A 15,259-nucleotide genomic window follows, 5' to 3' on the forward strand; every position below is an offset into this window, starting at 1 on the left:
TATTTTTGTTATCTCATCATGCACTTACGATAAAACCAGTAAAGCCGAGGCGGGATCCTTTGGAGAGATCAGATTTATCAGTCAATAGTTGTGGCTCCTGTACTTTATTTCTAAGTGCACTTTAAAATATTTTACTAATGGTTAAAAATTAAACACAAATCTAACAGCTCATATTCTAAAGAATCCCAGCCAGAGGAATTTGTCTACAAAGGGAGATAAAATTTCATCATGCGAATGCTCCCAGTTTGCTTGGTTTTCTTGTCTCTCCTTTGTCTTTGTGGATCAGAGGTAAGATATGTTTTATTGTGGTAGCAGTAATTTATTAAAAAGGTTTTAAAACAGTTTATTGTTACAAAAAGCAAAACCAGTTGATTTTTTTTTTAAGTTTCCTTTCATGATATTTGGGTTTCATACATTAGTTTTAGCCCAGCTTGAATGTTTGAAGCTTGCTGTTTCTCTTTCATGTACTGATTGTATCTGAGGCTTACGCTAACAGGCTTGTGGAAAAGATTTTAATCATGACCCTACGCTAAACCAAATTTGCAAGCATGGCTGACCACATAAAGGTGCTGCTATTTCCCCTGCCTGCCCCCCCCCCTTTTTTTTGAGAAACAAGATTACAGTCTTGTTACACGGCAGCATGGTACACCCTACTGCCAGAAGGTTTGCTGAGGATCGTCTTCAGGCAGAAATGTCCTGGAAAGCTGAGCTGAGCTGAGCATTCAGCATGACCCAAGTATTTTAGAGAAATCCTGAGATAAAAATCAGCACCTGTTGTTCCCGTTCAGGAGAAACACCAAGCACAATATGGGAGTTATGCCAAGCCGGATCTGGCTCATACTTTGGATTCTACTGACCTGAGAACAGCAGGAAGAGTTTAGTAAGATTATACAACCATTAAAAGGAGGGTTGTTGGATTAAATTCTGCCCCAACAACATAATCACTGACTTTACTGTGGCCAGGATTTCTTCACGAGAATTTTAAACTTCAGCTATATTGATTCAGCTGACACAGCCAAAGCTGATAAATCAGATTTGAGGACTAACTTTTCTCTCCCATTTTTATGCAGAGTCCATCTATATATATTTTTCGTGTTTCATCATTCATCCTACCCATATATCTTAGTAAGCAAAAGCACTCAGCCCACAATGAAGTCACAAGAGAGCTGCATGAACATAGTTGCAGAGCCACTCAAACAGAGGCTGTCAGAGGGAGGGTCGGAATCTGTGCTTGCAGTCCAATGATGACCAGCAAACACACTGCAAATCCACTGCTGTGCCAGATACAGGAAAAAAGCTGATAAGGAAAGGCATTTAATTTTCAAATTTCTTTAAGATACTTGTTACTTGAGCAGTCACAGAGTAAAACAAATCATTAATTGTAGTTCATAAATATTTACAGGTGATACTTAAATCCAAGGTCAACCAAGCCAATAAAAAAGTCTTAGAAAAAAATCAAATTTCTATTTTTTTTATTTCTCTGGTGTTTAAGTCCCCCTATGTTTTGATCTGCTTACAGTCCCATTGCTGGGATGTGTTATAAACCAATGGCTTAAAAAATGTTTATAATCAGCTGTGCATTTCAGCTGATGTTTGAAGAGTAAAAAGTTTGTGGGAGACCAGTAAGAGAGAAGATGACAATAGGTAAATGATCCAAAAAGAAAAAAAATGTTCAGAGAAACTGAGAAAGATGAGGTGGCCAAAGACAAAGGGGATAAACACTATAAATGATATTTAGCAACTTTGTGGTTGTTAGATAGGAAAAGGCTTATGAATGGACACTTTGTTGAGGGATCTGCAAAACTCTTGGTGCAATCCCTAATCTTACTCCCTTTTAATTAGATTGTTTTTGTGCCTTGCAGAATGCAGCATCTCATGCTGAAGAAAACCAGTTTCAGCAGGTTGAACCAACCCAGCCAGCTGAGCAAGACACGTATCTCATAGGAGAATGCTTAAGCAACCAATACACCCACAAGTCCTGTAAGAAAGTTTTTTGTCACCCATGGGAACGATGCGTGGAGGGAAAATGCCTCTGTAAGCTTCCCTACCAGTGCCCAAAGAATGGCTCTGCAGTTTGTTCTACCAATGGAAGGAACTTCCATACTTACTGTCAGCTAAAGAGCTATGAGTGTCAACAACCCAAAGAAAAGTTTCTGCACAAGGGAAAATGCATGCCTAAAGGTATTGACACCTCCTTTTCCAAAATTTATCAAACATTGGTGGTTAAGGAGATGCTTATTATTTACAGCTCAGAAAGTCTGTTCCTTTTCTTGCACTAGCAACAACATGAAACAGAAAATGAAAAGTCATTGAAAATGGGCAGTATCTGTTGATTTTCGTAAAAAAATAAAATGATTACCAGGCCCTGGTCACCCTGCTGCTGGTTGGTTGCTCAAACCATCAGGTAGAAAGGGAAGAAATAGACATGGGAAAGAGCCCAAAGGTTTCTAAGCAGGGTGTTGACTGTGGTGGAAGGCAGGGTGAGAGGGCCTGCTGTGAACATTTAGCAGAGAGGGTGTCTTTTGAGAGGGACAAACCTCACAGGAGTAAGTGTCCAAGGAATGGAGCCAAGCTGCTGAGGTGTGTGTGGGAGTGCATGGGGGAAGGTAAGCCACGTTCACCTCAGCCATCTTCATGCTGTGGATTCCATCCAAACAGAAAGCTGTTGTCCCTCAAACCAGCGACAGTTTGTGCACTGACAAGCAGCTGTTTGTTCTCACGTGCTTTTTATGCTGCACCAAGCTGCTTTGTTGCCTCAACATCTGTCTGAGTGCAGGGAAAAATGGCTCCTGTGAACTGGGCAGGTGCCTCTTTTAGCAGAGGCAGATACCTTTTAGCAGAGGCAGTTCCTGCCCATCCTCCAGCCCCACCTCCATGAAATGTAGCAGGAGCAGCAAGCCAGGCCTAGTACTGTCCCAGTACCATCACGCCCTTTCCTCAGAGAAGCAGCAGCTCAGCCCATCACCTTCAGGGTGGCAAAATTCAGTTCCGTCTATTCCACTGAAAAGGTCCGGAGAACCTCCATGTGGTCCTGGTGCACTCTCTATATGGCTTCACTATGTTAAGCTGAGGACTTTAGCTCCACTGTACGCAGCAGACATTTTGATACACAGGTAGTAGAAGCAGGATCTGGCCATCTCACTTCAAGTGTTACTGGTTGGTTATCAAAAGTTCCCTAAAAAAGGTCATTATACTAAAATGCAGCCTGTTCTCGGTAGACCTCCAGGTACTCTTAAGTGTCCCTTATCCTCATTTGTCCTCAAACTGGTATATTTTGAAAAAATAGCACGCTCAAAGACACAAAGTCAATCCTCAGAAAATTCACGAATAATACTTGAAGCTTCTGATTCCCAATCTACTGTTCTTTCCATATGAACCTCGGCTGTAAGTACAAAATTAGTCCTGATTTGCTTTTGTGCTGTCTTTCCACTAGATACTTCTATATAATACGATATTGTTTGGGGATTTTTTTTAGAAACATTTTCAGTCTCTCTGGATCATGGAAATCTAAACTTGCTTCAAGTAAAACCTGTTAATCAAAAGGAAAACAGTTTTGTATGTGCTACTGAGTGGACTATGAATGAAGCAAACGTGGCTTGCAAGGACCTTGGCTTTGAATTGTAAGTTTGGGGAATTTATCTCTGGATAACTGCAAGGGATCTGAAAAAGTAGTGATGCTTACAGAATTGTCAGTCACGTGCAGCCAGCAGTTAAGACAGAAAACTCATGAGCAAGTATTGGCTCCAATATTCTAATAAAACTTCTTAAACTAACACCTCAGAGTGAAAGCCAAAACACAGATTTCTGTGCTCTATTACAGGTTACAACTGTACAAACCATAACTGTTTTACTTTTAAAATAAAGCTGAAGACCAATGGGGAGGTGTTCTCTCAGGTCTGTGTAAGGGAAAGTGCACGGATCACGGAGTAGCTCTGAGCAATGATCTCTCTACAGAGAACATGGGGTTTTTTCCTTCACCCCTCGCCCCTGCTGCTACTGCTTGCTTTGGCCCCAGGTAGGGCCAAAGCCACACACAGCTTGTTCTTTTTCCTGTGAACACACTGATGACCCAAGTTGCATATTCAGCTTCTTATAAAGAATCAATTCTATATCCTGTACATAATAATTCTACACCTGTACAACTAATTTAACTTAGTCAGGTGGAGCTGCCTCCCCAAGTCTACCCAAACACTAAAGATGCAATCGCAGTGCCCTAAATTGTCTGCTCTAGGTGAGAAGCAAGTATTTCCTAGTCCTGATCAGTATCTCTTTAGACAGCAGAGAAGGGTTTGCCCTGGGACAGAGCATTCAACCCTGGAGTCCTGTTGAAAGCGTCTCAAGTTACTTATTTACTCAATCCATATTTCTGTAAGGAAGGGTGCACATACACTGTTGGGAGGATACTGGTCAGCTAAAACCAAGAAAGATAAAATTTATTAATCCCAGCCTAAGCTTCCTAAATATGCACTGGTTTTGATGACCCCATACAGGGTGGTTTCCAATTTATGGCTCACCTGTGTCCACACAAAGATAGAGATCTGAGCTTACAACTTTTGCTACATAAGGAGACTTTTCTATCCATCATGATACACAGTGACTGTCACAGAGCTACATATGCATTTGAGGACAGTTCTATGCAGCAACCTGCAAAAATGAGCACTTTGCTTTTTCTTCCAAAATAAACATTTCCTATTTACCTGGAGACAACTCCATGGGAAGTCTGCTCTTTTTCTTAGGCATGACCAAAATTCGTTAACAATGAGGAAAATAACATAAATTCTAAACAATAAAAGCAGTGGACAATCCATTGTGAAATTATATAATTTGTTATTATTATTTGTATCTCCACAGAGGTGCTGAATATTACCAAGCCACTTCCAGCATCACAGAATCTGCCTTAAATTCATTGCACTGTCTGCAAATAACTTGCAGGGGCCTAGAGACAAGTCTTGCTGAATGTCACATAGAGATGAAATCGAGAGATAGTCATGAGGGACTTGTTAGCCTCCAGTGCTATGAAAATCTCAGAGGTTAGTAGATTTTTAGTTTAATATCTTTGTGGAGTTCTAACATTTTGAGTTTATTTTATATAATGAGAACCTAGTTTGCTGAACTCTCAGCCACAGCAAACCTGCACTGAAAACTTTTGACTTTTTTTAAATAATCATTTTGCAGTCTTTAAGACAATTGAGGCAATCTTGAGCCAAGACAGTCTTGAGTTTATGAGTTTGGAGAGTCACTGTTGCTCCTTAAATATTTTTACAGGTACTTCACCCATGGTTCTCTTTGTTTCCCCATCCCTTCCAAGGGTACCAAGGTATCCCACAAGTCTTATCTCTCCCAGCTTAACTGGTGAGGAGACAGGTGACAACTTCCTACTCACTGTTTTCTCTGTGAGGGAGATCAATTATCACATGAGTAGCACTGTAGCCAGACAAGCATGACTATAGTGGAACTGCTGGTGTCTTCTGGGGAGTTTCAGGACTTCTCAGTTTCTCATAGATAAACGGGGAATCAAGGTCCTGTTTTGAATTCTAACAGCTTTTCATTCTCTGTAGTGAGCTTTCTTTGGGACTGAGAAGTATCACCCTGAGATGCTGCTGGTTAGAAGGGCTATGAATAGTCTCAGGTTTTTCTTACAAAAGTAGTTATTCACAGACTCTCGTTGAGTTCTTTCTAGTGGGGGAACATCTTAATCAAGTTGTGGGTTTGAACTTAATCAAACAGTGGGTTTGAACTGATCGTTTCTGTTTTAGTCCTTCCCTAGGAGAAATTAAATTCCCTTTTGCCAGGCTACTGAAAGTTGGAGGAGGAAAATAAGTGGCCATGCTGAAACCTTGATGAAAAGGCAATCAAAACAATAAAAAAAGGTTCCTATTTAGGTGACTGGGCCCCAGCATGCCTACTGTTGATAGGCCAAACTGCTGACAGAATAAAATATGCAGGCAGAGTATTTCTCTAGGCAATTGTGAACCTATGGTCAATGCCACACTAACTTCATTTTCATTTTGCTGCACAGTTTGTTCAGATGGTGAATTTCATTGTGTCAACAAGAAGTGCATTTCTCTGAGTAAAACCTGTGATGGAATCAATGACTGTGGAGACCTAAGTGATGAATTGTGCTGTAGAGGTAATGATTTCCTTTCTCGGGTGTTTCAAAATCATTTCAGCAGAAAACCACTGCCAAAGAATTTTTACAGTGACAGCTAAAGTCTATCTTCCAATAAGTCACTACATTAAAGCAACCAAACCACAGTTTATGTATAGGCAAGTGCAAAAAAAAACCAGGCATAATATACTTTTTTGAAGCAGGCAAGTGATCTCTGAGAACCTCGATTTCCTCAGAGGATGAGGAAATACAATGAGATTATTTAAGAGGCTGTTAAATATTGATACAAAAAAATAAGCCATGTTAGAATGAAAATGTATTTTTAGTTGGGAAAAATCAATAGTAATTAAACAAAGCCACTGTTTTTCCAATGAACTGACTTCAAACCAAAGTAAGATATCTCTTAATTTATTATTAATGCAAGATTATCTTTAGAATATCTGTGAACAGTTCTCATCACATTGCTTGTTCATTGAACAGTCATTCTTTCAGCTTCTGCAATTCCAACTGTAAAAATGCTGATTAGAAACATGGAATGTCTCTAGCATGGCCTGAATGCAGGAGAATACTTCCAAAATTTGGGTTTCACGTGCCAAACAGTAATGTGGCTTAGAAATCCTATCATTATCCCTCCATAACCTTAATTTTGTAGTTTTAAAGTTTTAAGTAAATTTAATCTGATAACTGTGGAAACACATTCACAGATATTTAGAAAAAAAATAATAAATACCTGTGATTTCATACATTTGGAGGACATTTATTTGGATTCCACATAGCAAAAATAGTGCTGCTTCAGCTGAATGGGCAGAAAACAATTATTCTTGGAATCAGAAGAAATATTTCAACTGAGTTCAGTGGTCTTTGGATCATATGATCCATATCTGGACACATTTAGAGAACTACCTTATCTTCTATTAGACACATATATCCTTAAATAGTAGATTGACATAAGAATTTAAAGAAGCTCAAAAGCCCCTGAGATAAATTCAAGCACTGCTTTGCTTTTGATAACTTTTAAAGTGATCACAAAAATTAAAAGGAAGGGGGTTCTCAGGTTTATAATACCTTTTCATGTAATCGAGAATTTTAGAAGAACTAGAGTTATTACATCCAGTATCTTCATAATAGGATTCTTGATTCCTAACCCTGCATTTAGGCATTTAGGTCACTCAACCAAAAGTCAGCTTGGTCTCTGATTTGGGATTTGACACAAGCATCATCAGTTCCTAATTTGAGATGATCAGTAATGCTGCAAAAACTGAAAGTCCTTTGGCTGAGGTTGAGTGTGGGCACGTGTTATGGATGAAACTGGCACGAAGTGTCACCAAGTCTAGAAATACAGGACTGAAACGGTAACAGAGATCCACATTTTTCAAGTTTTAAAACTTCAAGATTATAAAGTGAGAAGAGCCAAGTACTCATTTTGTTTACACGTACAGAGCCTGCTTTTGTGATCTATTTATGAGCTGCCAAGTCCCCTACAACATGGGTATTATATTGTGTTTATATTTTAAAAAGCTCTCTGACTATGTGAGGTTGCTGAATCATATGATCCTGTGATTTACATTTGTAATTCTCCTATTTTACAGAGTGCAGAGACAACAGTTTCCACTGTCGGTCAAACATCTGTATTCCAAATAAGAATGTCTGCAACCAAGAAACTGATTGCCTCACAGGAGAGGATGAAGCTCGAGTTCGCTGTGCAGGTTTCTTTCTGAAAGATGTTTTTGTTTCTTTTTTTTAATTCTGCTCAATTATAACTAGAGACTACACAATGCATATTATTAAATTATTTATCAGATTGGCAGAACCAAAATGCATGCAAGAATTAGTCTTCCCAATGTTATGTTATGCATAGTAGGAAGAAAAGGTTATGTGATTTTCTTCCTTTTCCCTCTAGAAAATAGCAAGAAGACTAAAGGAAGGAAGAAACAGATGTTTTGGGAGGCTTAAGGCAGATTATGTCTTTTGTTTACATGGCCATCTATCAAACTGGTATCCCTTATTTGTGAAGAAAGTGTTGAGAGGGGGAGCAGGAATATTTTCTTCACAGATGAGGAATTCAACTAGTTTGTCAATATAATAATTATTCTGTGCTCTTCCCCTCTCTGTTGAAAAGATTTTGCTTTGTTTTGAAATTAGGATGTTTTTCTTTGCTCTGATAAGAGACAAAGTCTAAAGCAAAAAAGTAAACACTACCGGTAAATGGTAATTAGTACAGGTAAACTGAACTCTAAATGTAAACATTACTGTCAGTGATATGAGAACAGACACAATGCTCAGCCCCCGATTAGTCAATGAGCACTTTTTTTGAATAAAACCTGACAAATCAGATTCAGGAAGCATTTAATTTACTTCTCATGTTGAATACCCTCCCTTACCCTGTTAAAGGAGGCACACAGTACACAAGAGCATAATCTAAACTGGAAAAAAAAAACCCAGACCTTTTATCTAATGCTCCTTTGGGCTCTAGAAAGCTTCATAAGGGGCAGGAGGAGGAATTTCTGTTGTTTCCTGGTGGAGGAGAATGGGATATCACTTTACAGATCAAAAAACAAAAAAAGGCTATTTCTCAGGGTTTCCTTGCAGAAGAGCTCCCTAGGCTTGGCAAGCAGAGTAGATGTCATGTAGTTACGAATGAGTATCTGCTATTGTAGGTCATTTGTAGGCTGAGGCAGCCAAACAGTGTCTAGAAGGAAAGGAAACAGCAGGCACCAGGCTCAAGAGTATTGCTCTCCATATGCATTTAAAAAGTGTACCATGATTTTGGCACACAAACATATATTCAAGTAAATGTTTGCCAATAATTCTAGTATTTTGTTATTTTACTGCAGACAAAGAAAAACGGGCTGAAAATGACAGCATGGATGAAGGTATGTGTAACTAGCCCTCCAAAAACAAGATCATACCCTCTTATTAGTGACTTTCAGCTACCAGCTAGCTGGTCAGATTCAGAACACTCAGATATTTGGACTTTGTGATTTAGTAAGATGCACTCTGGGGCTTACTCTTTGTCTCGCTTTTCACTAAATTCAAGATTGCCATAATAATTCATCCTGGCTAAGGACCCACATCTGCATGTTTTGGCATCTGGTGCAGGTAAACTCCCAGCAAATCTAGGGGAATAGCTTTAAAATTATTTCCCTGAATGCAAGCAGCATTGGAAAACAAAGAGAAGTAATGTGATGCTAAGACACAAGCAATTTTCAAAGCAAAAAGAGATGCCAAAATTTTTAGTCTTTGCTTTCCTGCAATTTCAGCTATTGGCATATTCACAGCACTCAAATTTTCAAGATAAAGATAAACCTGTCTCCAAATAGAGAAAATGTATATCTGAGGTACATTTTTCCTTTTTGTTAAAGAAAGAAGAATGATAAAGACACTTCTTCCCCAAGCGCAGTGTGGTGTTACAAATCACGCATTAACTCGACGGAAAAGAATTATAGGTGGAGAGATTGCAAAAAAGGTAAAAAAAATAACCTTACCTCATATGAGTTCATTCAGCATTGATTTACATGGGCATTATTTGCTTTCTGTTAAACTTATGGAAATAACAAAATCAGCTACAACATTTATTCCTTGTTTTGCAGCAGTAGCGGCATCACAGTGAATGTAAAGTAAAGAGAAGCAAACTTTATAAAGTAAAATATGGAGCTGCAAAATTGAGCATTGTACTCACTGAAAATTAATCAGAAAAACACTTAATACTATAGCTAGAAATAACAATTCTGGCAAAATGGCATTAAAATTTGCGTCTTTGAAACAGAATACAGCAAAAATGCTGCACTAGATCAAACCAGTCAGATTCTACATCTGTTTCTCTGTCTACAAGAGGTTTCATGACTGAAAGTTGGAGAGAAGGAGGCATCGCACAAAGTCAGAAGATTGAATAAAATTACTGGATTTTATCATATATATCCTTTATATCTGATGTAGCCCAATTTACAACTTCTGCACAGCAGATCTATAACTTACAATCAGACATAGTCAAGAAGATGAGGTGATATCAAGAGATGTGTTTCCCTTTATGCACTAGAATAGTACAATTATAATGATTTCTCATTATTTGTGTTTGTTGTTTAAATAGGGTGAATTCCCCTGGCAAGTGGCAATTAAAGACACCAGCAATGAAGGTACAACAGTGTACTGTGGAGGGGTTTATATTGGTGGCTGTTGGGTTCTGACTGCTGCCCACTGTGTCAGGTAAAAACAACAAGCTATGAAATTATTTTCTTATTGCAAGGCAGAAAGATTGAATTGGATATTATTGCCCTTTTCAGCTACCTGTTTGCTAATTTCTATTTGCCTATCGAATAGAACAATTTGAAAAACTGACCACCCACAGTAATGATGAGGAATATTCAGAGAAAACAAAGTATTTTGACAGTGAATAGAAAGATGAAAAAGTAATTATAAATTTGAGAGACATAGCATACTTCAGTCAAATGGCAAGCAGGCACAAAAGGTTCAAGGTAACCATTCTGCCTGAAATGAAATACAAGGGACCTCCTCTCTTCCCCATCTCTACCTTGGAAAAGTCCAGGATCTGTTCCCTGAGAATGTCCCTGGGGTCATATATTCCCCAGAACAAGCAAGAGCAGACAGAGAAGATTTGCCAGTCCCATCCACATCTGCTCACTTTTTTCAGAGCAGCATAAACACCTGGTTTCTCTTTGTCACAGCACTAAACACAGAGCCTGGGTTTTAACATTTTTTCTGTATTAGTTGCAGTACTCAGCATGGGTCATCTGTCTTGTATTTACTATACTTCAGAAAAACCTGGACATCAAGCCCAGAAAGAAAATATATGCATATAACATGACTTTTTATTCTAGAGACACTTGGATAAAATGCATAAGTTTACAGCTTTAAACTAGTTGACATATACAGTGCTTGTGTTAAGTACCAAATTGTATTTTATTTCTCTGGTTTTTTCCAGGGCAAATCGAGTCCATCTCTACCGTGTCTGGGTTGGGATGTTGAATACAATACAGTATGACAAAGAGACACACACTTATAGACTAAAACAACTGATAATTCATGAAAATTACAATGCATCAACTTATGAAAATGACATTGCTCTGCTGGAGCTGAGTGGTTCTGGGAATGGAGAATGCTCCTCGGACCACAACAGCATACCTGCCTGTATCCCCTGGTCAGAATATATGTTCAAGACTGGTGACAGATGCAAGATTTCTGGATGGGGACTAGAGAAAGGTATTTCCTTTAGTGCTTGCTATAAGAATGTACTATTTGTATCACTCCTTTTCTAGTTGTGGTGAGCTTTCATTTTGAACAGGCTGAAGAATAGTTGTGCACAAAGCACTCAGAAGAGGCTGAGTGCAAAAAACATAGGCTGTGGTTTGACATTCAGCTATCACTGTTGGTTCTCTTTTCTGTACTGCTTCCTCTGCTGTTTCAGCACTTAGTAAATTGATATGGAGGATACTCCTGGATGAAAACTATCTTAACAATAAGAAATTTTCGTTTTTCCCATCTAATATTTATATTAGCTGTGGAGACTTGTTAAGGATATTATCAAGTGGCGGTTGGTAGCTCACAGGGGCCCACAGTCACAGCCTGTCCTCTGTCCCAATAGGATCTGAGCTGCAACCAACAGTTATGAAACTCAGCACATCCCATCTCAACCATGTTTGAGTTTAGCCCAGAGAAGTTGCACAGAGACCCATAAGCCAAGAGTAATCATGCTTTCAAAGATTTGGGAAGCATTTGTTTCGTATCACAGCGTTACAGCCTGGCATTGGAGCTACCACGTTCTGGTTGTGAGGTTTCTCCTGTCCATACTCAGTAGCAGTCCAGCCAGCAAATGCCAAGTTGGGAATTGCTAGCAGAGACAGAGAACAAAACAGAGCATCTCCTTAGACTTGTGAATTCATAGTTCACCTGTATCTTCAATAACTGCTCCACTCACCCCAAAAAGACAGAGACGAATTGGAAAAAATGTAACAAGGACAAATTACAGCCACATCTCCATTTCACAGAAAACAATATACCATTTTCCAAGTGTCTGAAAACCTTGATATGGAAAACACAGGGAAAAATACCTGAGGAAGACATGGAAATGGATAGGGTTGAAAATGTCACAAAATGAAACTACTGTAGTTAACACTACAATTAAACCACTCTGCTTTTATTTTGAAATATATGACCAAGGTACTGCAATTCATATGGGGTAAATGTTACTGGCAGTTTATGGTTTCTGGTTTATAATAATGAAGATAATATTCTGTAAATAATTAAATACGTAACTTTCAATTTATTATATTAAATGTGTCTCATATGTACTACCATTTTAAATTTAGAAAATTATATTCTTTTTTCTTCTAGGTTATACCAAACAATTTATCCTCAAGTGGGGAAACGTTAATTTATTTCAGAATTGTTCTGCGTTGTATCCAGGACGATTTTTTAAAAAAATGGAATGTGCAGGCAAGCATCAGTTTTCTTACTATAATCTCTCTATCGTCAAACTTACAGTTTAGAAGGTCAGACATAATGGCTGGGAATCTTCTAGACTTGGGAAAGACAAAAAAACAATTACCACAGTATCACCACTGGCAAAATGCTACAGCATCCACCATCATATACGTATTTATAAACAGAGTTCAGATGACAGTGTGCCAAGTTTCTATAATTATGTGGACAAATTTCTGCATGTAATTTTTGTTGTGTTTTCTAGACACACAAGCACTTTACAGCGCACTGACCTTCCCACCTTTACTACATTTGATTCTGATTCAGCAACACATTTAAGCAAATGCCTGTTCTAGAGCACATTAGTAGCCCCATTGACTAGAATATAATTATTCATCTGCTTAGACATTTGCCACTAACACACTGTACCCTGGGAAAATATGATTAACTTTTCAAACTTAGATTAGTCTGGCCAGGAAACTAGTTGTCACTCCTAGTATTAAAATGAGGATTTTGAATACATATTTTTTGCTTCTCAAATAACAAAAGGTATTGCCAAATACCTGACTAAAAGAGCAATGAGTATTCAACTTACAGGGCAGATAGTTTCAAATGTTTGTTAAATCAAAAAGTAAAGGCAATATTTAAACAAACTCCTTTACAAGAAAATAAAAATCACATATAAAAGCCAAATAATTTATGATAAATTCAGCATGACACCTGTAAGATACTGGGTTTATTTACTGTGCAAGTTCTGTAACTTATCTTCTTTTTCTTCAATGTATTTCAAGTGACCATCCTTTACCAGGAGGTGACAAAGGCAGTATCACATGGGACAAATTCAGAACAGGGGTACCTGGCATTAGCTTCCCCTCCCTGATGCAAATACAAACTTTGAAATTAAGAGCTAGTATCCACAGTAGTTAGTTATACAAGCAAATATTAATTAAACTGATTAAAGGCAGTAAAATCTTGTTTCATAGGATCAGTAATCCCAACTCTGCAGAGTTCACATAACTCTTTCTCAATAATGTAGAGATTCAAGAAAGAGGTTACATTTTTAAAAACTTGGAGATTCATGCTTGGTATGGGCTCCTTCATACTAGGACAGTCTACCAAGCAGAAAAGTGTCATAAGGGAGTTAGAAATTAATAAACTTTTACTGAGTATATAGGAAAGATCATATTCTAGCTCTGTAGCAGCATTTCTGTTTATATCACATCTTTTACGCTTATTCATGTTTTCACAAGCACTGTATTTGCTGAATTGCAAACAAGGAGGTTTGTGAACACTGAAACATAAGGAGCACTGAATCCTACACACTTGTGCCTCAGGGCTCCTGCCTGGTGCTGTGAAAGGTCCACACTGAGACTGAGATCTCGCAGTGAGGGCAAAGGGCACTGTATTACAGACAGCTGCTCTCTCCCTCCCTTCCCAGGATTCATGTGCTCTCCTTCTCCTTCTTGTACCTGCTCACCTGTTTTCATAAAGCTGGTAAATAAAATAACTGTGCAGATGAAACAGGACAATGAATGACTGAGAGGACACCAAAGGCAGACACAGAGGTGTACACATATTACAATATCTTCATTTCCACAGGAATCAACCTACAAATCTTTTTACCTTTTCCCTCCAGCTTTTGTTCCATTTTTATGGGCTACTTATTATGACACAATAGGCAACGTGGCTGAATTCTTCTCTTTGGCACAGGGTAAAACAAGACTCACATGACTGACAACAAAGCAAATGAGGAGAATTTGGGCTGGCCACAAACGTAAAGAGAGACCCAGCACTTAAAAAGAAATGAGAAATAATAGACTGAAGAGGTTCAGAACCTCCTTTAGTGGTGACCATTAGGCAAATATCTGTCAGGAAGTGACATGCACCTGAAAATTCTCCTGAGCTCTGCTTTGTGTTCTAGCTTGTATATGAACTTATTTTTGCTTTATATTTCCTCTTTTGCTTCAGGTACTTATGATGGCTCCACAGACAGCTGCAAAGGTGATTCAGGAGGACCCTTGGTCTGTTATGATGCAGAAAATGTGGCATATGTCTGGGGTATTGTGAGTTGGGGTGAGAACTGTGGGGAGGCTGGTCACCCTGGCGTGTACACAAAGGTTGCCAGCTATTATGACTGGATTAGCCACCATGTGACACGGAGTCTCATTGCACGGTACAATATCTGAGCTTATATTCAATACTTCCTTCATATCACCCATGCAAAACCAAACAGTAGTGCTTTTTCATGATCAGCAGTCATGTAACTTAGCAACAATTACTACAAATCTTTAAAGAATATATTTTGAAAATTCTTAACACTCTATGAATAGCATAATTTTGCAGAGCCCATAGGAAGAGAATTCTACAGACACAAGTCCACAGCAAAAGTCTCTAATAAAGAAGGATATTAAAATATCTTTTTCTTCTTGTTATTTTGGGTTCTTTCCACTTTTCACATTGCATTTCAATTGCCGTTGTTTAATTAGCTAAAGCTGACCATACTGGAAGCAGTGGTTGGAAAATGACTGCACTGGCCTTATATGAACTTACAGAAAGGACAGCAACCAGAGTACTTTAAAGGACTTACATCATACTGAGGTCTAAGTCGCTAGAAACCTTCTGCCTTGCTTGGAAGATTCTTTAGGCTTATTGTGGAAGTAGACTTCAGACTATCTATTAATCAACAGATTGACTACGACCATGGGATTTGTTGTA

The 15,259-nt window shown here is 38.4% G+C and overlaps 1 protein-coding gene across 3 annotated transcripts; it reads left to right on the forward strand.

The window, feature by feature from the left end:
- Window positions 1-55: 55 nt before the first annotated feature.
- Window positions 56-14,976, forward strand: CFI (complement factor I). Of its 3 annotated transcripts, none has more exons than XM_027677039.1 (12): window positions 56-288; window positions 1,863-2,181; window positions 3,476-3,620; window positions 4,852-5,030; window positions 6,020-6,130; window positions 7,699-7,815; window positions 8,944-8,982; window positions 9,472-9,575; window positions 10,197-10,312; window positions 11,049-11,326; window positions 12,458-12,559; window positions 14,513-14,976. In XM_027677039.1, exons 1-12 carry the CDS (start codon window positions 229-231, stop codon window positions 14,728-14,730), a joined length of 1,788 nt encoding a protein of 595 aa, XP_027532840.1. In that variant the 5' UTR covers window positions 56-228; the 3' UTR covers window positions 14,731-14,976. The 3 variants fall into 3 exon arrangements, with proteins under 3 accessions (XP_027532840.1, XP_027532839.1, XP_027532841.1); XM_027677038.1 differs by having other exon boundaries at window positions 57-288; window positions 7,699-7,830; XM_027677040.1 differs by lacking the exons at window positions 3,476-3,620; window positions 4,852-5,030 and having other exon boundaries at window positions 57-288; window positions 7,699-7,830.
- The last annotated feature ends 283 nt before the right edge of the window (window positions 14,977-15,259 follow it).

Source organism: Neopelma chrysocephalum, unplaced genomic scaffold (assembly GCF_003984885.1).
Source record: "Neopelma chrysocephalum unplaced genomic scaffold, ASM398488v2 Primary Assembly neopelma1_42b, whole genome shotgun sequence".
NCBI lineage: Eukaryota > Metazoa > Chordata > Aves > Passeriformes > Pipridae > Neopelma > Neopelma chrysocephalum.